General features: G+C 46.1%; 1 protein-coding gene across 1 annotated transcript; it reads right to left on the bottom strand.

Annotated features, from left to right (window-relative positions):
• Positions 1-11623: 11623 nt before the first annotated feature.
• Positions 11624-20823, bottom strand: syt16 (synaptotagmin XVI; the record flags this gene model as incomplete). Its single annotated transcript, XM_034080022.1, is given in 5 exon segments — positions 11624-12450; positions 13839-14028; positions 18442-18717; positions 20643-20747; positions 20749-20823. Coding segments are annotated over 5 exon segments (960 nt in total), but the record flags the coding sequence as incomplete, so codon positions are not given.
• Between the last annotated feature and the right edge of the window lie 2039 nt (positions 20824-22862).

Raw genomic sequence — 22862 nt, 5'->3', positions numbered from 1 at the left:
GTGGTCTCTGGAGCGGGTGTGGGGTCTGGAGGACGGGGTGACGTGGTCTCTGGAGCGGGTGTGGGGTCTGGAGGACGGGGTGACGTGGTCTCTGGAGCGGGTGGGGTCTGGAGGACGGGGTGACGTGGTCTCTGGAGCGGGTGGGATCTGGAGGACGGGGTGACGTGGTCTCTGGAGCGGGTGTGGGGTCTGGAGGACGGGGTGACGTGGTCTCTGGAGCGGGTGGGATCTGGAGGACGGGGTGACGTGGTCTCTGGAGCGGGTGGGGGGTCTGAAGGACGGGGTGAGGTGGTCTATGGCAACACATCCTCACTCCCAGGTCGGCCTATGTTGACGTTATGTCAAGTCCCCTGCCGGCTTTTTCCAACGCAAGGGGGGGGGCCTTAGCGTCCATTTTCAACGCAAGGGGGGGGGGCCTTAGCGTCCATTTTCAACGCAAGGGGGGGGGGCCTTAGCGTCCATTTTCAACGCAAGGGGGGGGGGGCCTTAGCGTCCATTTTCAACGCAAGGGGGGGGGCCTTAGCGTCCATTTTCAACGCAAGGGGGGGGGCCTTAGCGTCCATTTTCAACGCGAGGGGGGGGGCCTTAGCGTCCATTTTCAACGCAAGGGGGGGGGCCTTAGCGTCCATTTTCAGCTTTCCGGGATGTCCATGTGCTTCTATGGACGCTCATGGAAGCACGGCATTCGTTTGTGTCGACTGCCCTTAAAGGCAATGTGAGCGTCCATTCCCATTGGATAGCGGAGAATTGTACACCCGGAAGTAAGTACTCCTCTTACTGTCGATTGATGTCACAGTGATATCTGCACTACTCATCGACTAAAAAACACCAGATTATCCTTGTTAATTACACAACATTGATTGGTTTAAATTGTGTGCAATGCTTTTGTATTTTCCCCCTTCGATTCGGAGAAACAAATCTTTTTTCGGAGTAAAGGATGGCAGAAGACACTACACTACCCAGAATCCCCAGCTATCATTTCTCCCTGCAGAAAAAGAAAACATGGCCGAACTTCGTTTTATTCTGGGTGTAAAATGCCTATTTTAAAGTTAGTTTGGCCATTAAAATGCGTTTTGATGTCATTTGATGCGAGAAATATGAGTTGTTATTTCAGATTATGTGTGCAGTGGATGTACATGATCTTTAGTTTGCTAGTTATTACGAAGATTACTTCAGGAAATTGCGTCCAACGTTTTCATTGTTACCAAGGTGGTTGCTAGGGACGCTGCTATCGATATTATTTCTGTTATGTTGTGTAACTGTTTAATGGTGTTATCTTTATTGCTACCCACTTCCCCGTCAATGTATAGTGTTGGTCCACAGCGCAAACATATTAGTTTAACAAAATCCGCATCTAAAGATACGTTATTTCCCCCTGTGCAATTCCAGTCTCACATCTCACAGCACATCGTCATTAACAAATACCGGAAACAGACCGAAAACATTTTAAAAAAATAAAATAATACCTTATTCCGAGTGTGCTTGCTTTTCTCTTTGAAAGTCATCACATAACGGCATTGTAATACACGGTTCGGCTGCATTACATATTACATATCTGCCGTAGTTCTGTATTTATAGAGCCCTGATGAGAAGACAAACATGAGGAACTGAAAACGTGACGTGGATCATAAATATATCAGCCATTAAACAACATCTTACATTTCTTTTCACACAATGCGTCTCCTTGCCGTATCAACACTAATTCGGCTCACTTTTATATTTGATCCAATTGGTAGATAGGCTGTATTTACACCATAAAGGTGCACAGATGATATAAAGAGACACCTGGTGGTTAAAGCATGTTATTGAATTTCATTATTTTTATTATTAGATATTAATAGGATCCCTATAAAGTATATTCATTACTCGTTATTCTCTACTAATAGTTAATTAAAGACTGTATATAATGACTACTTTGCACATCCCGTTCAAGATTTCATGATGTTCTAAGGTTTATTGACATATCATATAGGCCTACACAACTGTGGTGTAGTTCTGCACTGAATGAAAAACTTGGGTCGCAGGTTCCTCAATAGTGCATTACAAGACATCTATCAATATGTGTGCATACCTCCAGCAATGTTAACTACGTTGAAGCACTTATTTTAACTGATATTATACATAATGTATTATACTCTTATAAGATGTATGCAGATATTTCATCTCCGGCCTTGTCAGGTATTGAACAATCAATAAATAAAGAACACAGAATTGTTGAATATAAAACACAGAATTTATGTGATTATACTAAATGATTTTCAAATAAACACCACTGCAGATTTAACTGTTACACATGCTGATGTAACGCAAATGTTCCAACTTGGGATCAATAAAGTATATCTTATCTTAAGCTGATCGATGGCTGCTGCCATATTTGCACAATGTGCCTCTGAACCTTGACAAGTGCATGTTTCAGGCTTATCAATTAATGTAATGTAATGTAATGTTATCAATTAACAACAGGAGGGGTCACAAACATAAGTCCAGCTGTTAAATAAAGCTCTTCTGACCTTAGCTGGCATGTGGGTATATATATTAATACTGCCCATATTGGGCACCAGCAATTTTCACCCATTTATTAATTATATGTTTTAAATGTGAGTGTTTCCTGTCCCCTAAACCTCCAGGGATGTACACAGTTTAATACTGGCAACTTCTTATTATGGGAAATACGAAAACGTCTTTTAAAACTACAACTCCCAGTAGAGACGTGCCATAGAGAACATGTTGCGAAACAGAATAGCCAGCATGTGTAGTTCTGGGGACGGGGTGGGGGGAGGGGGGGACGCGGTGGACCCGTTCAAATCCAGTTTTGAACAGTCTGCCGTGGTTCCATCCCATTTCAAGTGCTGTTCGAGGCTCGGTAACCCTCGGAGCACACTCTCCAATCACAGAGCTTGAGGACTATCACGGGGTTTGTCAAACAGAGCACATGGTGTAGTCCAAACGATAGCTGGGGATTCTGGGTAGTGTAGTGTCTTCATTGCCTTTAAGGGCAGTTGACACAAACGAATGCCGTGCTTCCATGAGCGTCCATAGAAGCACATGGACATCCCGGAAAGCTGAAAATGGACGCTAAGGCCCCCCCCCTTGCGTTGAAAATGGACGCTAAGGCCCCCCCCCTTGCGTTGAAAATGGACGCTAAGGCCCCCCCCCTTGCGTTGGAAAAAGCCGGCAGGGGACTTGACATAACGTCAACATAGGCCGACCTGGGAGTGAGGATGTGTTGTCTATGGAGCGGATGTGGGGTCTGGAGCATGGGCGTCGCAGCCATTATATGAGGGTGGGACAAGTCCCCCCCCACTTTTTCAAATGATTAGTTTAGACCCCCCCACTTTTACCATGCGGAAAGTTCGTGAATCGGTCTCTCCCCTCTCCGCTCTCTGTAGAGCGCTGTGTCAGAGCTTCACTATCAAATCCATTCCTCTTGCTGATTGAGAGAATGCCCAAATCAATGAAACTCCGTTCCATGTTTTCACTGCTGCTTTGCACCAAGGCAGATTCTCACATAGCGCGGCATGTTCAAGGAGGGTTGTCGTAGTTGGACAGCTCAGACCTGTTGTATGAAGCGATGCCGGTAGCGGAGGTAAGGCACACACACCAAGTGTTCAGGAAATGGTTAATACAGTGAAAATCAAAGCTGACGATCTCTTGGTTTGATATGTTTTCTCCCCCCAGACAACATGGACATAAGAACACTTCAAAGAAGAGGAAAGTAAGTCATCAGCTGGTAGCAGTTCATCAGTTAGCAGTGATGGCGGCGGCGGCGTCTCACTTCTGGAGAGGAGTTTCGTCTTTATGTCATGATAGAGATACAAGTACTGAATAGTTTAGATGACAAAAGCCAGGTTGTATTTATCATGTGAACAGGGAACATGAATAACCGATGTCTCTGTGCTCATGTAAACACCATGATGTCCTGTAGAGACGCAGTCAGTGTGTTTTACTGCCTCAGTTCGATAAGAGATTATTTTCTGAGTTCTTTAACTTTGGTACTCTCTCTCAAAACGGTAATGTGCATCATGTTTTAATTATACTTCTTATCATTCAGAAGCTTTTTGTGTGTGTTTATGTTTTACTGAATGCTTATAGGCCATTTCCATCCCAGTATTCAGTTAACTATTTATTAAGTTTAGAGTAAGTTGTGATGTGGACTCTCATCCCAGAGTGTTGAGGAAATCAGTGGGGATATTGAACAGGAAGCATTTCAGTCAAGGGGCATCATATGACCAACATAGACAGAAAAGCAACATGTAAGTCAATGATACCCTTCCTAGGTGAACTTAACATCCGTCTGGAGTCAGATCAGTCTCAATGTTAATAAATGCTCACAGAAGGATTCACAAATGTATTTTGCGAATTATATATAAATGACTCTCCACAACAATATCTCTCACTGTTGGAGTAGATATCTCTGCTCCGCGCCGATCCTATATGAGTTTGCTTTAAAAGAAGGAAAACTCCAAACAACCAGGACGAGGGTTAAACAATAATCTGTTTTAATAATAAACGGTAATTACATTACATTGCATTTAGCTGACACTTTTATCCAAAGCGACTTACAGTAAGTGCGTTCGACCAGGAAGACACAACCTTGAAGAAAACAGAATCATAAAATACATCAGGCTTCATAGAGCTAAATATTTCAAGTGCTACTCACCTGGCTTTAGGTAAGCCAGCCCTTTGTTAGTATATAAGTGCTTTGTTAGTAGTTCTATCGCTCGAGGTGGAGTCGAAAGAGATGAGTTTTCAGTCTGCGCCGGAAGGTGTGTAAGCTTTCTGCTGTCCTGATGTCAATGGGAGCTCATTCCACCATCTTGGAGGTAATAATACAATACACTTCTCAAAGGGGTCAGGCCTCCCCCTGCTCTGGTCCTAATGCCGGGAGAACTTATCATCTTGACGGCAGCAGGAAAGAGAGCGAACCCAAGGCCGAACAGTCTTACATACAAGAATAAAACAGGAGGGGTTGGGTCAGCTGGTCATCTTTTCCGGTCATCTCATTGGGAGATGCAAAAGATGCTGTGTCGCAGCGAATCAGCGCGTGCCGGCAGAGGACCCGCAAAAACAAGAGTCTTTTACCATTTAAGGTAAAACAGACGCATTGGGTGTACTTTCACACACCCACACATTTTGCAGAGACTTCCCTCTCTGTGGCCCCCCTCCCCTTAGTTCAATGTACACAGTTTCACATACTTTTGTTATAGTTGACTAATACAAACAATACATATACTACTTTAATATCAATAATAACGAGGAAAACATTACCTCTGCTCTCAAGCAGTAAAATAGTAGAATATCAGCTTCGATAGAGAACGCACACTCATTCTTCCTTAGGTTGTGTCACGCACCCTCATTTTCCCTTAGGTTGTGTCACGCACCCTCATTTTCCCTTAGGTTGTGTCACGCACCCTCATTTTCCCTTAGGTTGTGTCACGCACACTCGTTTTTTCTTAGGTTGTGTCACGCACACTCATTTTCCCTTAGGTTGTGTCACACACACTCATTTTCCTTCTTTTACCATTTAAGGTAACACCGACACATTGGGTGTCCTGCACAGACCCTTCATAACATATACAGAGAGCGCACACTCATTTCAGAGATCTGAGCTATCTTCAAATAAGGGCATTCTCCTGCTCACATCTTACTCTCAATAATGGTTTTACTCCTCATATTTCCATCTCCCTATTATTATTGATACAAAGTAATTAAACACACACATATATTTTAGACATGTATGTTCTAGCTACTTGGCATTCTGTGTTTAGATAAGAATGTGTCCTCTCCCCACATCCCCAGTCTCCTGTCATGCCAACCTGCTCCTTATTTCACATAAGTAATTTAAACACATTTAAGCCAACTACGGCACAAAGTTGTGGCAATTTAGTACTCACAACATGAAAGAATGAAACAGAAAGAAATCAATAAAAACACAAGCACCAGTATAATTGAGCAGTTATTACACAGACCGTGGCTTACTGCAACACACACACCCTTCTCGCTGCTGCCTCTAGCATCTGTCTATATCAGGGTATTTCCTCTCTGTCCCTTTCTCCTGACAGGGAAGTTTTCACTTCTCATCTCTCCAGCTTTTTGTTCATATAAACTGCTACTATTAAATACAAAGTAATTAAGTACACACATGAATATATAAAAACACACTTCTTATATATCAGGAGACATTAAAATGAATATACCAAAAATTACCCTGTATTAAACTTCCTGCTATAATATGTTAATTTAATTCTCTTCAGCACTCACAAATATTTATTGTTGTATATAAATGTACAAAAAATTGGCATTTAAACTGCTTTTGATTCATTCAAAGACGGCTCTGAATTAATAATCAAATATGTTTCCTTTCTGTCCGAAATTACAAAATGCACCCATCATTTTCCTCATGCTAGTGTAGCCACAGAAAAGTATCAAACCACCTGATAAAATGCACCAGAATACAGGACATCTATTTTTTATTTCATGGGGGGGATCCCCCCCCCCACATTCAGGATGCTTCCTACGCCCATGGTCTGGAGGACGGGGTGAGCTGGTCTCTGGAGCGGGTGTGGGGTCTGGAGGACGGGGTGATGTGGTCTCTGGAGCGGTGTGGGGTCTGGAGGACGGGGTGATGTGGTCTCTGGAGCGGGTGTGGGGTCTGGAGGACGGGGTGAGCTGGTCTCTGGAGCGGTGTGGGGTCTGGAGGACGGGGTGATGTGGTCTCTGGAGCGGGTGTGGGGTCTGGAGGACGGGGTGATGTGGTCTCTGGAGCGGGTGTGGGGTCTGGAGGATGTTCTTTCAAAAGTTTAGGTGTTGTTTATTTACTCTAAACACTGAAGTCCTTCTAACGGATCCTTATCCTGAGACTTCGAGACCCAAACAAAATGCAGATTACTTCATTAATTGAAAAAACCTGAATTTAAAACCTATTTTTTCTCATTTACTTAAAATGCTGAAATGATGTTTAACACACCGTCCAACACTGGGTCTGGAAATATAATCTATTAAATGTATAGTTATTTTTTAAGACATTTTAAAGACTTTTAGGAAATACCTTTTTGATGCTCGTTATCTGTATGGCGCGAGTATGGGGATACAGAACGAGATCATATTGTTTGGCTTCACTTTTTATTACTTGAGGGAAATAGTAGATTTGAGTGATCCAACGCCACATAATTAAAGTCAGGAACAGATATAATATCTAACAGCTAATAAAATGTACAGAAGCAGAGCATCATCATCATCAGTGTTCGGAGGCTAAGTCTTAAAACCAAAGCATCTGCTGCCGAAGATTAAACTGCGGCCGAAAACACAAAACACTTTCCTTAATCTGGAAATCTCTACCAGCAAATCTGAGGAGGACGAGCTGCCGTGGGTTTGTTGTTGTTGCTTAACATAAAGCCTCATTCTCAGAATTAAGACAAACAAGGAGACAGAAAAAAGGAGACAGGAAAAAGGAGACAGAAACGAGGAGACAGAAACAATGAGAGACAGAAACAAGGAGACAGACACAAGGAGACAGAAACAAGGAGACAGGAACAATGAGACATAAACAAAGAGACAGGAACAAGGAGACAGACACAAGGAGACATAAACAAGGAGACAGGAACAAGGAGACATAAACAAGGAGACAGAAACAAGGAGACAGAAACAAGGAGAGACAGAAACATGGAGACAGAAACAAGGAGACAGAAACGAGGAGACAGGAAAAAGGAGACAGAAACAAGGAGACAGAAACAAGGAGAGACAGAAACAAGGAGACAGACACAAGGAGACAGAAACAAGGAGACAGGAAAAAGGAGACAGAAACAAGGAGACAGGCACAAGGAGTCAGAAAAGGAGACAGATGGCGGACAGACGTTCCCTCAGCGGGGAATCTTCTGGGTTTTATTGGCAACGACAAAACTTGGTACAAAAAGTGCTTTCTGGAGCTGCAGGGTCTCAACATGCAGACCGGACCCGGACTGAAGAGTCTGTGTTTCAGACTCGTCTCTGTCTCTGTTTCAGACTCGTCTCCGTCGGTGTTTCAGACTCGTCTCTGTCTCTGTTTCAGACTCGTCTCCGTCGGTGTTTCAGACTCGTCTCTGTCGGTGTTTCAGACTCGTCTCTGTCTCTGTTTCAGACTCGTCTCCGTCGGTGTTTCAGACTCGTCTCTGTCGGTGTTTCAGACTCGTCTCTGTCTCTGTTTCAGACTCGTCTCTGTCGGTGTTTCAGACTCGTCTCTGTCGGTGTTTCAGACTCGTCTCCGTCGGTGTTTCAGACTCGTCTCCGTCGGTGTTTCAGACTCGTCTCCGTCGGTGTTTCAGACTCGTCTCCGTCGGTGTTTCAGACTCGTCTCCGTCGGTGTTTCAGACTCGTCTCCGTCGGTGTTTCAGACTCGTCTCCGTCGGTGTTTCAGACTCGTCTCCGTCTGTCTTTCAGACTCGTCTCCGTCTCTGTTTCAGACTCGTCTCTGTCTCTGTTTCAGACTCGTCTCTGTCTCTGTTTCAGACTCGTCTCTGTCGGTGTTTCAGACTCGTCTCCGTCGGTGTTTCAGACTCGTCTCTGTCGGTGTTTCAGACTCGTCTCTGTCTGTCTTTCAGACTCGTCTCTGTCGGTGTTTCAGACTCGTCTCTGTCGGTGTTTCAGACTCGTCTCTGTCGGTGTTTCAGACTCGTCTCTGTCTCTGTTTCAGACTCGTCTCTGTCGGTGTTTCAGACTCGTCTCTGTCTCTGTTTCAGACTCGTCTCCGTCGGTGTTTCAGACTCGTCTCTGTCTCTGTTTCAGACTCGTCTCTGTCGGTGTTTCAGACTCGTCTCTGTCGGTGTTTCAGACTCGTCTCCGTCGGTGTTTCAGACTCGTCTCTGTCGGTGTTTCAGACTCGTCTCCGTCGGTGTTTCAGACTCGTCTCTGTCTCTGTTTCAGACTCGTCTCTGTCTCTGTTTCAGACTCGTCTCTGTCTCTGTTTCAGACTCGTCTCTGTCTCTGTTTCAGACTCGTCTCTGTCGGTGTTTCAGACTCGTCTCTGTCGGTGTTTCAGACTCGTCTCTGTCTCTGTTTCAGACTCGTCTCTGTCGGTGTTTCAGACTCGTCTCTGTCGGTGTTTCAGACTCGTCTCTGTCGGTGTTTCAGACTCGTCTCTGTGTCTGTTTCAGACTCGTCTCCGTCTGTGTTTCAGACTCGTCTCTGTCGGTGTTTCAGACTCGTCTCTGTCTGTCTTTCAGACTCGTCTCTGTCTCTGTTTCAGACTCGTCTCTGTCTCTGTTTCAGACTCGTCTCTGTCTCTGTTTCAGACTCGTCTCTGTCTCTGTTTCAGACTCGTCTCTGTCGGTGTTTCAGACTCGTCTCTGTCTCTGTTTCAGACTCGTCTCTGTCTCTGTTTCAGACTCGTCTCTGTCGGTGTTTCAGACTCGTCTCTGTCTCTGTTTCAGACTCGTCTCTGTCGGTGTTTCAGACTCTGTGTTTCAGACTCGTCTCCGTCTGTGTTTCAGACTCGTCTCTGTCGGTGTTTCAGACTCTGTGTTTCAGACTCGTCTCCGTCTGTGTTTCAGACTCGTCTCTGTCGGTGTTTCAGACTCTGTGTTTCAGACTCGTCTCTGGACCTTTATTTTGTAAATACTTATTTGTTCAGCTACAGAAAGCTAAGTAAACTTAAGGGGCTCAAGTCATTATAACAGCTTTTCTCATATACTGTCTAGTTTTTGTCTTGGTCTTGTCTTGGTCTAGTTTTGACTCCCTGCTGTCCTGTTGTGGATCTGAACCTGAGTCTTGTTCCACTTGGACCTCAGTCCCGGTCCAGGTCTTTACATCCTGTATGCACACGTCATGCATGCAGTCGTACAGCAGCATTCACAGAGAGCAACGAGGAGAAAAGCTTCATGCAAAATGTGGATCATCTCGTCATCGTAGTGGAAATCAGGCACTTCATCATCAGAGCATCACGTCTGACCCCACGGTCTCAAACTGAGCATGCACACGAGTTCAGAGATACGAATAGAAACCCTGGGAAATACTAATAAGAACATTAACATGTACTATTTTAGAAAATATAGAATAGATATTACAGATTCTGTACAACAACATGCATACAATATAACAGTTTGTGCAGTAAATATAGTTCATGTCACTTTCCACGCTCGCATGTATGAAGCCTGCAGAAGAAAGGGCTGATGTTAAATATTAGGGTAGGATTGCGGCTCAAAATCAGCATTTTGGGGCTTAATCGCTGAAATATAAAGAAATACGACCCTTTTTTCTGGAATAAACAGTTTCTGTGCCATTTTGTTGTGCTCTGATGTTCTTGTGATGAAATGATGATATTCTGCTGTTAAAGTCACAGTTGAACCAAAGCTTGACGCAACAGATGCCGCCTGCTGATTTTGGACCCTGCCTACGAACATTTCAACTCAACATTCCCATATTTTCACCTTTGAGGAACACGAACAAAACGTCTCCAGCCTTTGACGGAAATCCTTGAGAATTGAACAAAACGTGGATTGGCGCTGCTTTTCTCCACACTTCTTCATTTGTACCTGAAGTACTCTCCAGCTCACATCTGCCGTTTGAACACACAGCATTTATCACACAGAGAGAGTCCATTAAGACGTGCATCTTGTTTTCAGTCTTCACCGCAGGAAACGTCCCGAATGAATAAATAAGTCATCGCGTTCTCATTTGAACAGAGAGAAGTGTTTCATCTTTGACTATCAGTTATTAGTATTGAATATCCAGGAGCTTGGAATGTCTAAGTTTTAGCCTTCACCTGTTACTCTGTAATATGATTCTATTCTGTGTGTTTTAGTTCACGAGGCATCTTAGTCTGAGGCTACGGTGGCCAGCAGGTGCCAACACGTCACAAAACATTTCCATTTGGAGAAACGCTGCAGTTTTGACGTCAATGCAAATAAAGAAATCACGAATGTGCCGAAACACATAATTTTAAGTGTATTTCTGGTTATTAAAATATGATTTGGTTTGACAATTATCCAAACCTGGAAACACGTGTTTTCGTGTCTAGGATAATGCAGTATGTTGAGGCTGAAGCGTTTATCGAATCTTAGCGTAAAACCATCCCCAGAAGCTCCGGATGACTCGGGGCGGTCCTCGGGACAGAGGTCCTTTGGGATTTGGGCGAACTGACCCTTATATGTGCATTACACATTTAATATGAGCATCAGCCTTTAAGTCGCTTTGCTTCCTTTCCGTCATCTCCTCAAGACTGAGCCAAGCATGTGGTACTTTTGATCGTTTCTCTTTCAGTTTACAAGCTTTGTTGTCGCCTTCCTGAAGTAAACAACGGCTCAAACCCAACTCTTCTAGTTCCCGGTGTGTGAACGTATCTCCAGCAGTTTGGAAACAAACATGTATAATATATGATCCTCCCCCAGCCTGATGACTCAATGATGCTGCAAGAGGACGAGCATCAGCGTCATCACACGACATCTCTACAGCTGTACCGACCAATTACAACAGAGCGGTGTGTAGGGAGGAGAAACACACACACGCACGCACGCACGCACGCACGCACACACACACACACACACACACACACACACACACACACACACACACACACACACACACACACACACACACACACACACACACACACACACACACACACACACACACACACACACACACACACACACACACACACACACACACACACACACACACACACACACGGTACAGCTGCAGAGCGATATTTAAAAGCCTCTTTTCAGCTCAGCGCCGATGGGCGTTGAAATGCGCTTGGAACGAGCCTCTGCCCTTTGAAGGAGGCCAAATAACAGAGTTCAGTGTTGAAGAGACATTTGTCATCGTGACGGGGGTTAAGAGTCTCCAGCTGCTGCTACTTCCTGCCCGTAGTAAAATGCACGTGTCGAGAGAATACGAATGAGACGCCTCCTTCCTCCTCCACTCGAAGCACAAAACCTCTTCGCTTCTACCGCCTCGCGAGCTTCCACGCTCAGCACGCGACAGCTTCTCAACATGTAATGTAATATACTCTTAAATGTTGGCCATGAGGGTTGTGCAGCTCCATGTCAGTATGTGTGTATTGTGTTGATCACGCGGTGCACGATGTACGTATTTCGATGTGTTTTATGTTTGTAAGAGTCCGGAGCAAATGTCCTTAAGGGGACGATAAGGACATATCGCATCAAGCCTCCAATAAGACGTGCCAGTGGCAGACTTGCTGTCCTCGACTCTCCTTCATATCCTGCCAGTGGATCTGCTCCTCCTCTCCGCTGCTGTTCTGACCCAAAGCGATCCATCCCACCATCTCTTTGCGCTTCATGCTGCGTCGGTTATAGATGGAGACCAGCAGGGTGACGTCCGACAGCTGGAACAGCGCCACCTGGAACACGAAAGTCTCCTTGTAGACGGGGTTGGGCTGTCCGCGACGCACCGACGTTTTACAGCGAGAGATCTCCTGACCCACCGAGTTCAGGAGGGTCAGACGCCCATAGGTGTCTGGGAGAAGGAGGGAGAGGAAGTTAGAGGTCACCTATTGAGCCGAACCCACATCGCCTCTGTGTGGAGACTCCGAAACAGGAACGAAGACCCTTCTAGTATCACACCGTGGAGGGGTCAGACGCCTAGTATACACTTGTTTAGGGTGAGAAGATTTGTTTGCATGAAGTCCAACAATTTCCCGACACTGAGCTAAAGCATGAACAACATCTGCCATGTTCGATCGACACACACTTAGCTTAGCGCTTAGCTTCTGCTTTGTCTGCAAGTGTTCTGTTGGTATGGCTGGGATCGAACCGTTGACCCTCTGATGGGTAGATCCTTCGTTCTATAACTCGTGAATCACTATCCGTTTGGCTATAATATCTGGGTGTGTGTGTGTGTGTGTGTGTGTGTGTGTGTGGTGTTATGGCAATTACTGTATTAAAGCTAAATACAGTGTAATCCTCATGAAACGTAACTGTTAGCAAAGTGGTATCCTGGGACTGGCAGAGAAATGTGTGTGTGTGTGTGTGTGTGTGTGTGTGTGTGTGTGTGTGTGGTCTAGCATTACTATACTGGTGGGGACCTAAATATCGCCCCCCTTATGGGGACAAATTGGAGGTCCCCATAAGGGGGATCATTACTTTTAGGGTGAAGACGTGGTTAAGGTTAGGATAAGTCTCCAGGAAATGCATGTAAGTCAATGGAATGTCCCCTGAAGTGATGTGTACATGGTATATGTGTGTGTGTGTGTGTGTGTGTGTGTGTGTGTGTGTGTGTGTGTGTGTGTGTGTGTGTGTGTGGTGTTATGGCAATTACTGTATTAAAGCTAAATACAGTGTAATCCTCATGAAACGTAACTGTTAGCAAAGTGGTATCCTGGGAATGGCAGAGAAATGTGTGTGTGTGTGTGTGTGTGTGTGTGTGTGTGTGTGTGTGTGTAGGTAGAGTGTGTGTGGTGTAACTGTTAGCAAAGTGGTATCCTGGGACTGGCAGAGAAGTGTGTGTGTGATAACAGATGACTACAGGAAGAACATCTGCTCCAGGGGGATCTGAACACCCAACTGTTCTTTATAGGGTGTGAGTTTTGCTTATTGTGATCCACCTGGACCCCATGTCGTTGTTTGAAATGTAAATGATCTTTGATGTTTCCCTATCAGAGAGTCTATCACACACAGAACACTCAGAAGGAGTCGTCATGCTTGCAAGCATTAAAAGAAAATATCTTAAATGACTTTATATCGATATTTTCTCGAGACAGCAGCTGATTTTAAGTGGCTCCGACAGTATTAGTGTTAGTAATGATGAGTGTGTGTGCGTGTGTGTGTGTGTGTGTGTGTGTGTGTGTGTGTGTGTGTGTGTGTGTGTGTGTGTGTGTGTGTGGTGTGTGTTGTCTCACTGCTGACCTGGGGGTCTGTTGATGGCCAGGTTTCTGAAGTGGCTGCCCTTGATGAGTTCCACAGACATTCGTCCCGTCGTGGCGTTGTAAGTGAGACCGACCAGCAGCTCGGGGACGCCTCCGTGCGTCAGAGACTGAGTGGAAGAGGCGCTGTCGCTCGGAGAAACTGCAGAGAGACTCAGCTGGGAGTCCAAACTCTGAGGAGACACAGAGATAGAATCACAGTTTGAAACAATCGCTCGACAAAAAGCAAATGGATCGATGGCAAACACACGTTTTGTTCAGCAGGATATCTCCACGCTTGCAATTGCCAGAAGTAAAAAGCTAATGTTGGGCTATAAAGGAACTACAGCACGGTCACATGACTTCACGTCACCACCGCTAAGCTAAAGGAGGCTAATGTTGGGCTATAAAGGAACTACAGCACGGTCACATGACTTCACGTCACCACCGCTAAGCTAAAGGAGGCTAATGTTGGGCTATAAAGGAACTACAGCACGGTCACATGACTTCACGTCACCACCGCTAAGCTAAAGGTGGCTAATGTTGGGCTATAAAGGAACTACAGCATGGTCACATGACTTCACGTCACCACCGCTAAGCTAAAGGCGGCTAATGTTGGGCTATAAAGGAACTACAGCACGGTCACATGACTTCACGTCACCACCGCTAAGCTAAAGGCGGCTAATGTTGGGCTATGAAGGAACTACAGCACGGTCACATGACTTCACGTCACCACCTCTAAGCTAAAGGTGGCTAATGTTGGGCTATAAAGGAACTACAGTACGGTCACATGACTTCATGTCACCACCGCTAAGCTAAAGGAGGCTAATGTTGGGCTATAAAGGAACTACAGCACGGTCACATGACTTCACGTCACCACCGCTAAGCTAAAGGCGGCTAAAGTTGGGCTATAAAGGAACTACAGCACGGTCACATGACTTCATGTCACCACCGCTAAGCTAAAGGCGGCTAACGTTGGGCTATAAAGGAACTACAGCACGGTCACATGACTTCACGTCACCACCGCTAAGCTAAAGGCGGCTAACGTTGGGCTATAAAGGAACTACAGCACGGTCACATGACTTCACGTCACCACCGCTAAGCTAAAGGCGGCTAACGTTGGGCTATAAAGGAACTACAGCACGGTCACATGACTTCACGTCACCACCGCTAAGCTAAAGGAGGCTAATGTTGGGCTATAAAGGAACTACAGCACGGTCACATGACTTCACGTCACCACCGCTAAGCTAAAGGCGGCTAACGTTGGGCTATAAAGGAACTACAGCACGGTCACATGACTTCACGTCACCACCGCTAAGCTAAAGGCGGCTAACGTTGGGCTATAAAGGAACTACAGCACGGTCACATGACTTCACGTCACCACCGCTAAGCTAAAGGCGGCTAACGTTGGGCTATAAAGGAACTACAGCACGGTCACATGACTTCACGTCACCACCGCTAAGCTAAAGGAGGCTAATGTTGGGCTATAAAGGAACTACAGCACGGTCACATGACTTCACGTCACCACCGCTAAGCTAAAGGAGGCTAATGTTGGGCTATAAAGGAACTACAGCACGGTCACATGACTTCACGTCACCACCGCTAAGCTAAAGGTGGCTAATGTTGGGCTATAAAGGAACTACAGCATGGTCACATGACTTCACGTCACCACCGCTAAGCTAAAGGCGGCTAATGTTGGGCTATAAAGGAACTACAGCACGGTCACATGACTTCACGTCACCACCGCTAAGCTAAAGGCGGCTAATGTTGGGCTATGAAGGAACTACAGCACGGTCACATGACTTCACGTCACCACCGCTAAGCTAAAGGTGGCTAATGTTGGGCTATAAAGGAACTACAGTACGGTCACATGACTTCATGTCACCACCGCTAAGCTAAAGGAGGCTAATGTTGGGCTATAAAGGAACTACAGCACGGTCACATGACTTCACGTCACCACCGCTAAGCTAAAGGCGGCTAAAGTTGGGCTATAAAGGAACTACAGCACGGTCACATGACTTCACGTCACCACCGCTAAGCTAAAGGCGGCTAACGTTGGGCTATAAAGGAACTACAGCACGGTCACATGACTTCACGTCACCACCGCTAAGCTAAAGGCGGCTAACGTTGGGCTATAAAGGAACTACAGCACGGTCACATGACTTCACGTCACCACCGCTAAGCTAAAGGCGGCTAACGTTGGGCTATAAAGGAACTACAGCACGGTCACATGACTTCACGTCACCACCGCTAAGCTAAAGGAGGCTAATGTTGGGCTATAAAGGAACTACAGCACGGTCACATGACTTCACGTCACCACCGCTAAGCTAAAGGCGGCTAACGTTGGGCTATAAAGGAACTACAGCACGGTCACATGACTTCACGTCACCACCGCTAAGCTAAAGGCGGCTAACGTTGGGCTATACAGGAACTACAGCACGGTCACATGACTTCACGTCACCACCGCTAAGCTAAAGGCGGCTAACGTTGGGCTATAAAGGAACTACAGCACGGTCACATGACTTCACGTCACCACCGCTAAGCTAAAGGTGGCTAATGTTGGGCTATAAAGGAACTACAGCACGGTCACATGACTTCACGTCACCACCGCTAAGCTAAAGGCGGCTAATGTTGGGCTATAAAGGAACTACAGCACGGTCACATGACTTCACGTCACCACCGCTAAGCTAAAGGTGGCTAATGTTGGGCTATAAAGGAACTACAGCACGGTCACATGACTTCACGTCACCACCGCTAAGCTAAAGGTGGCTAATGTTGGGCTATAAAGGAACTACAGCACGGTCACATGACTTCACGTCACCACCGCTAAGCTAAAGGTGGCTAATGTTGGGCTATAAAGGAACTACAGCACGGTCACATGACTTCCCGTCACCACCGCTAAGCTAAAGGTGGCTAATGTTGGGCTATAAAGGAACTACAGCACGGTCACATGACTTTACGTCACCACCGCTAAGCTAAAGGTGGCTAATGTTGGGCTATAAAGGAACTACAGCACGGTCACATGACTTCACGCACCACCGCTAAGCTAAAGGTGGCTAATGTTGGGCTATAAAGGAACTACAGCACGGTCACATGACTTCACGTCACCACCGCTAAGCTAAAGGAGGCTAATGTTGGGCTATAAAGGAACTACAGTACGGTCACATGACTTCACATCACCAACGCTAAGCTAAAGGTGGCTAATGTTGGGCTATAAAGGAACTACAGCACGGTCACATGACTTCACGTCACCACCTCTAAGCTAAAGGTGGCTAATGTTGGGCTATAAAGGAACTACAGCACGGTCACATGACTTTACGTCACCACCGCTAAGCTTAAGGCGGCTAATGTTGGGCTATAAAGGAACTACAGCACGGTCACATGACTTCACGTCACCACCGCTAAGCTAAAGGAGGCTAATGTTGGGCTATAAAGGAACTACAGTACGGTCACATGACTTCACGTCACCACCGCTAAGCTAAAGGTGGCTAATGTTGGGCTATAAAGGAACTACAGTACAGTCACATGACTTCACGTCACCACCACTAAGCTAAAGGAGGCTAATGTTGGGCTATAAAGGAACTACAGCACGGTCACATGACTTCACGTCACCACCACTAAGCTAAAGGAGGCTAATGTTGGGCTATAAAGGAACTACAGCACGGTCACATGACTTTACGTCACCACCGCTAAGCTAAAGGAGGCTAATGTTGGGCTATAAAGGAACTACAGTACGGTCACATGACTTCACGTCACCACCGCTAAGCTAAAGGTGGCTAATGTTGGGCTATAAAGGAACTACAGTACAGTCACATGACTTCACGTCACCACCACTAAGCTAAAGGAGGCTAATGTTGGGCTATAAAGGAACTACAGCACGGTCACATGACTTCACGTCACCACCACTAAGCTAAAGGAGGCTAATGTTGGGCTATAAAGGAACTACAGCACGGTCACATGACTTCACGTCACCACTGCTAAGCTAAAGGCGGCTAATGTTGGGCTATAAAGGAACTACAGCACGGTCACATGACTTTACGTCACCACCGCTAAGCTAAAGGTGGCTAATGTTGGGCTATAAAGGAACTACAGTACGGTCACATGACTTCACGTCACCACCACTAAGCTAAATGTGGCTAATGTTGGGCTATAAAGGAACTACAGCACGGTCACATGACTTCACGTCACCACCACTAAGCTAAAGGAGGCTAATGTTGGGCTATAAAGGAACTACAGTACGGTCACATGACTTCACGTCACCACCGCTAAGCTAAAGGTGGCTAATGTTGGGCTATAAAGGAACTACAGTACGGTCACATGACTTCACGTCACCACCACTAAGCTAAAGGAGGCTAATGTTGGGCTATAAAGGAACTACAGTACGGTCACATGACTTTACGTCACCACCGCTAAGCTAAAGGTGGCTAATGTTGGGCTATAAAGGAACTACAGTACGGTCACATGACTTCACGTCACCACCGCTAAGCTAAAGGTGGCTAATGTTCGACACTGCTGTTTTCATGACACATAGAAGCTTCAGACATTCACCAGTGGGGTATTTACTGACATATTGTATATATATCGTAGGACAAAGAAAAAAAAGTCACCTTGAGGTTGCTGCGAGGCTCCATTATCAGCGTTGTCTCCATCGTCCCTCCGTTTGGATCCATCCCCCCCAAACGAAGCACTTTCTCCCCCATCATCTTCTCGCGGGACATCCTGGAAGCTCCGAGTGCATAAAGCCTGAATCTGATGGCCGACATCTGCATCTCGGAGGCATCGAGGCGCGAGAAGCGAAACGTCTCGTTGAAATGCGGCAGAGATCCCTTCTGCACCGTGGTCTTGTGGCGCTGCTTCTTCGCGGGAAGAAGCACCATGTGCACCTGCAGGAAGAATCAATACATTGAGCCCAAACTTTAAAGGTCACCTATTATTCAAAGTCCACGTCTTCATGTCTCTCCTACATCAACATGTGTCCCCTCTTCTCCATGTCTCCTCTACATCAACATGTGTCCCCTCTTCTCCATGTCTCCTCTACATCAACATGTGTCCCCTCTTCTTCATGTCTCTTCTACATCAACATGTGTCCCCTCTTCTTCATGTCTCTTCTACATCAACATGTGTCCCCTCTTCTTCACGTCTCTTCTACATCAACATGTGTCCCCTCTTCTTCACGTCTCTTCTACATCAACATGTGTCCCCTCTTCTTCATGTCTCTTCTACATCAACATGTGTCCCCTCTTCTCCATGTCTCCTCTACATCAACATGTGTCCCCTCTTCTTCACGTCTCTTCTACATCAACATGTGTCCCCTCTTCTTAATGTCTCTTCTACATCAACATGTGTCCCCTCTTCCTCGTGTCTCTTCTACATCAACATGTGTCCCCTCTTCTTCGTGTCTCTTCTACATCAACATGTGTCCCCTCTTCTCCGTGTCTCTTCTACATCAACATGTGTCCCCTCTTCTTCGTGTCTCTTCTACATCAACATGTGTCCCCTCTTCTCCATGTCTCTTCTACATCAACATGTGTCCCCTCTTCTTCGTGTCTCTTCTACATCAACATGTGTCCCCCTCTTCTACATGTCTCTTCTACATCAACATGTGTCCCCTCTTCTTCGTGTCTCTTCTACATCAACATGTGTCCCCTCTTCTTCATATCTCTTCTACATCAACATGTGTCCCCTCTTCTTCATGTCTCTTCTACATCAACATGTGTCCCCTCTTCTTCATGTCTCTTCTACATCAACATGTGTCCCCTCTTCTTCATGTCTCTTCTACATCAACATGTGTCCCCTCTTCTCCATGTCTCTTCTACATCAACATGTGTCCCCTCTTCTTAATGTCTCTTCTACATCAACATGTGTCCCCTCTTCTTCATGTCTCTTCTACATCAGCATGTGTCCCCTCTTCTTCACGTCTCTTCTACATCAACATGTGTCCCCTCTTCTTCACGTCTCTTCTACATCGACATGTGTCCCCTCTTCTTCATGTCTCTTCTACATCAACATGTGTCCCCTCTTCTTAATGTCTCTTCTACATCAACATGTGTCCCCTCTTCTTCATGTCTCTTCTACATCAGCATGTGTCCCCTCTTCTTCACGTCTCTTCTACATCAGCATGTGTCCCCTCTTCTTCACGTCTCTTCTACATCAACATGTGTCCCCTCTTCTTCATGTCTCTTCTACATCAACATGTGTCCCCTCTTCTCCATGTCTCTTCTACATCAACATGTGTCCCCTCTTCTCCATGTCTCTTCTACATCAACATGTGTCCCCTCTTCTTCACGTCTCTTCTACATCAACATGTGTCCCCTCTTCTCCGTGTCTCTTCTACATCAGCATGTGTCCCCTCTTCTTCATGTCTCTTCTACATCAACATGTGTCCCCTCTTCTCCATGTCTCTTCTACATCAACATGTGTCCCCTCTGTGGAAAGAGACTCTGAAAGTTTCAGTAACAAAGATTTTCTTTCTTTTTGATCCATCTCTATAAAAACCTGTCTGAAAATGAGCTGATCAGATTTTGGCCACTTTATGATGTCATAACGATGTGTTGTCTTGTGTAGCCATTAGCCAATCAGCAACAAGGTAACCCCCCCCCGCCCCTTATCACCTGAATCTCCTCTAGAGGGGCGTGGGGAGGGGCTCCTTGTTTTCATCTGAAGTAACAGACAGAGAATCAGCACTTTGGAAACAGGGCTGAAACAGAGGGGATTGTGGGTAATGCTTCAATGATCTGATTGGTCAAGCTTTGGAGAAGCTTCCTGGTCTTCTTTAGACTAACTCTTGGTCTTGAAGCTAAGGACGCACCTGCCAGGAGTCCATGCCGCTGCGAGCTTTATCTGGAATATCCCGGGCAGCGATCACAGAAACCAGAAGCTTCTCCGTGTCCGCGTGATACTCCAGAGAGAGGACCCAGATCTCCACACTTAGAGATGGGGGGTCGAGAGGAAGCGCTCAGCGGCTCAGAGGAGGGCTCATCCTGGGGAGGCTGCGAAAGAGAGGAGGCATACTTTAATGTCTTTGTGCATAATTCAGCATTGACTCAGCTGTTTTCAATCTCTATGCTAACCGTATCTTACAGCTTAGCTATGCTGTGTGTTGGAGAGACCTAGGACTCAAGACTGTCCTTAAGATGCCTAGGACTTAAGACTGTCCTTAAGAGGCCTAGGACTTAAGACCGTCCTTAAGAGGCCAAGGACTTAAGACCGTCCTTAAGAGGCCTAGGACTTAAGACCGTCCTTAAGAGGCCAAGGACTTAAGACCGTCCTTAAGAGGCCTAGGACTTAAGACCGTCCTTAAGAGGCCTAGGACTTAAGACCGTCCTTAAGAGGCCTAGGACTTAAGACCGTCCTTAAGAGGCCAAGGACTTAAGACCGTCCTTAAGAGGCCTAGGACTTAAGACCGTCCTTAAGAGGCCTAGGACTTAAGACTGTCCTTAAGAGGCCTAGGACTTAAGACCGTCCTTAAGAGGCCTAGGACTTAAGACTGTCCTTAAGAGGCCTAGGACTTAAGACTGTCCTTAAGAGGCCTAGGACTTAAGACCGTCCTTAAGAGACCAAGGACTTAAGACCGTCCTTAAGAGGCCTAGGACTTAAGACCGTCCTTAAGAGGCCTAGGACTTAAGACCGTCCTTAAGAGGCCTAGGACTTAAGACCGTCCTTAAGAGGCCAAGGACTTAAGACCGTCCTTAAGAGGCCTAGGACTTAAGACCGTCCTTAAGAGGCCTAGGACTTAAGACTGTCCTTAAGAGGCCTAGGACTTAAGACCGTCCTTAAGAGGCCAAGGACTTAAGACCGTCCTTAAGAGGCCTAGGACTTAAGACCGTCCTTAAGAGGCCAAGGACTTAAGACCGTCCTTAAGAGGCCTAGGACTTAAGACCGTCCTTAAGAGGCCTAGGACTTAAGACCGTCCTTAAGAGGCCAAGGACTTAAGACCGTCCTTAAGAGGCCTAGGACTTAAGACCGTCCTTAAGAGGCCTAGGACTTAAGACTGTCCTTAAGAGGCCTAGGACTTAAGACCGTCCTTAAGAGGCCTAGGACTTAAGACCGTCCTTAAGAGGCCAAGGACTTAAGACCGTCCTTAAGAGGCCTAGGACTTAAGACCGTCCTTAAGAGGCCTAGGACTTAAGACTGTCCTTAAGAGGCCTAGGACTTAAGACCGTCCTTAAGAGGCCAAGGACTTAAGACCGTCCTTAAGAGGCCAAGGACTTAAGACCGTCCTTAAGAGGCCTAGGACTTAAGACCGTCCTTAAGAGGCCTAGGACTTAAGACTGTCCTTAAGAGGCCTAGGACTTAAGACCGTCCTTAAGAGGCCTAGGACTTAAGACCGTCCTTAAGAGGCCTAGGACTCAAGACCGTCCTTAAGAGGCCTAGGACTCAAGACCGCCCTTAAGAGGCCTAGGACTTAAGACTGTCCTTAAGGCTTAAGAGGCCTAGGACTTAAGACCGTCCTTAAGAGGCCTAGGACTTAAGACCGTCCTTAAGAGGCCTAGGACTTAAGACTGTCCTTTAGAGGCCTAGGACTTAAGACTGTCCTTTAGAGGCCTAGGACTTTTAATATCTCAAATGACAAAAACGAGAAACCAACACTCGACCTCAGCTCCACCCTTAGTGCCAACCTTACACGAAGACACTTAAATCTAAATCAGAATTTGACAACAAGTCGATAAAAAAAGCCACAAAACTACGAACTTCAATCAATCAATCAAAGTGTATTCACAAAGTACAGCGTATATGATCCAGCGTCTTTAGGGGACGGTAAAGGAAGAGACAAATAAAACAAGACACTAAATTCAACAAGAAGACAGAGTTGCTCCGAGGCGTTATACGTAATGTAAAATCTTGCCAAGTAATGTGTCTAATTTCTCAGAACATGTCGTTACACTTGATATAAGACTTGAAGGGCCCACGTCCTGCTGTTCTGGTTCTGACCCGTCCCCTTGTGTTCTGGAGCTTCTGCATGTGAACGCTCTGCAGAGTCAAAGCCTTCAAAGTGCACCCTGTAGGGAGAAACACTGACTCAGAGAAG

Source organism: Pseudochaenichthys georgianus, unplaced genomic scaffold (assembly GCF_902827115.2).
Source record: "Pseudochaenichthys georgianus unplaced genomic scaffold, fPseGeo1.2 scaffold_822_arrow_ctg1, whole genome shotgun sequence".
NCBI lineage: Eukaryota > Metazoa > Chordata > Actinopteri > Perciformes > Channichthyidae > Pseudochaenichthys > Pseudochaenichthys georgianus.
Note: the sequence above shows the minus strand (reverse complement) of the source record. Positions and strands in the feature narration are given on the sequence as shown.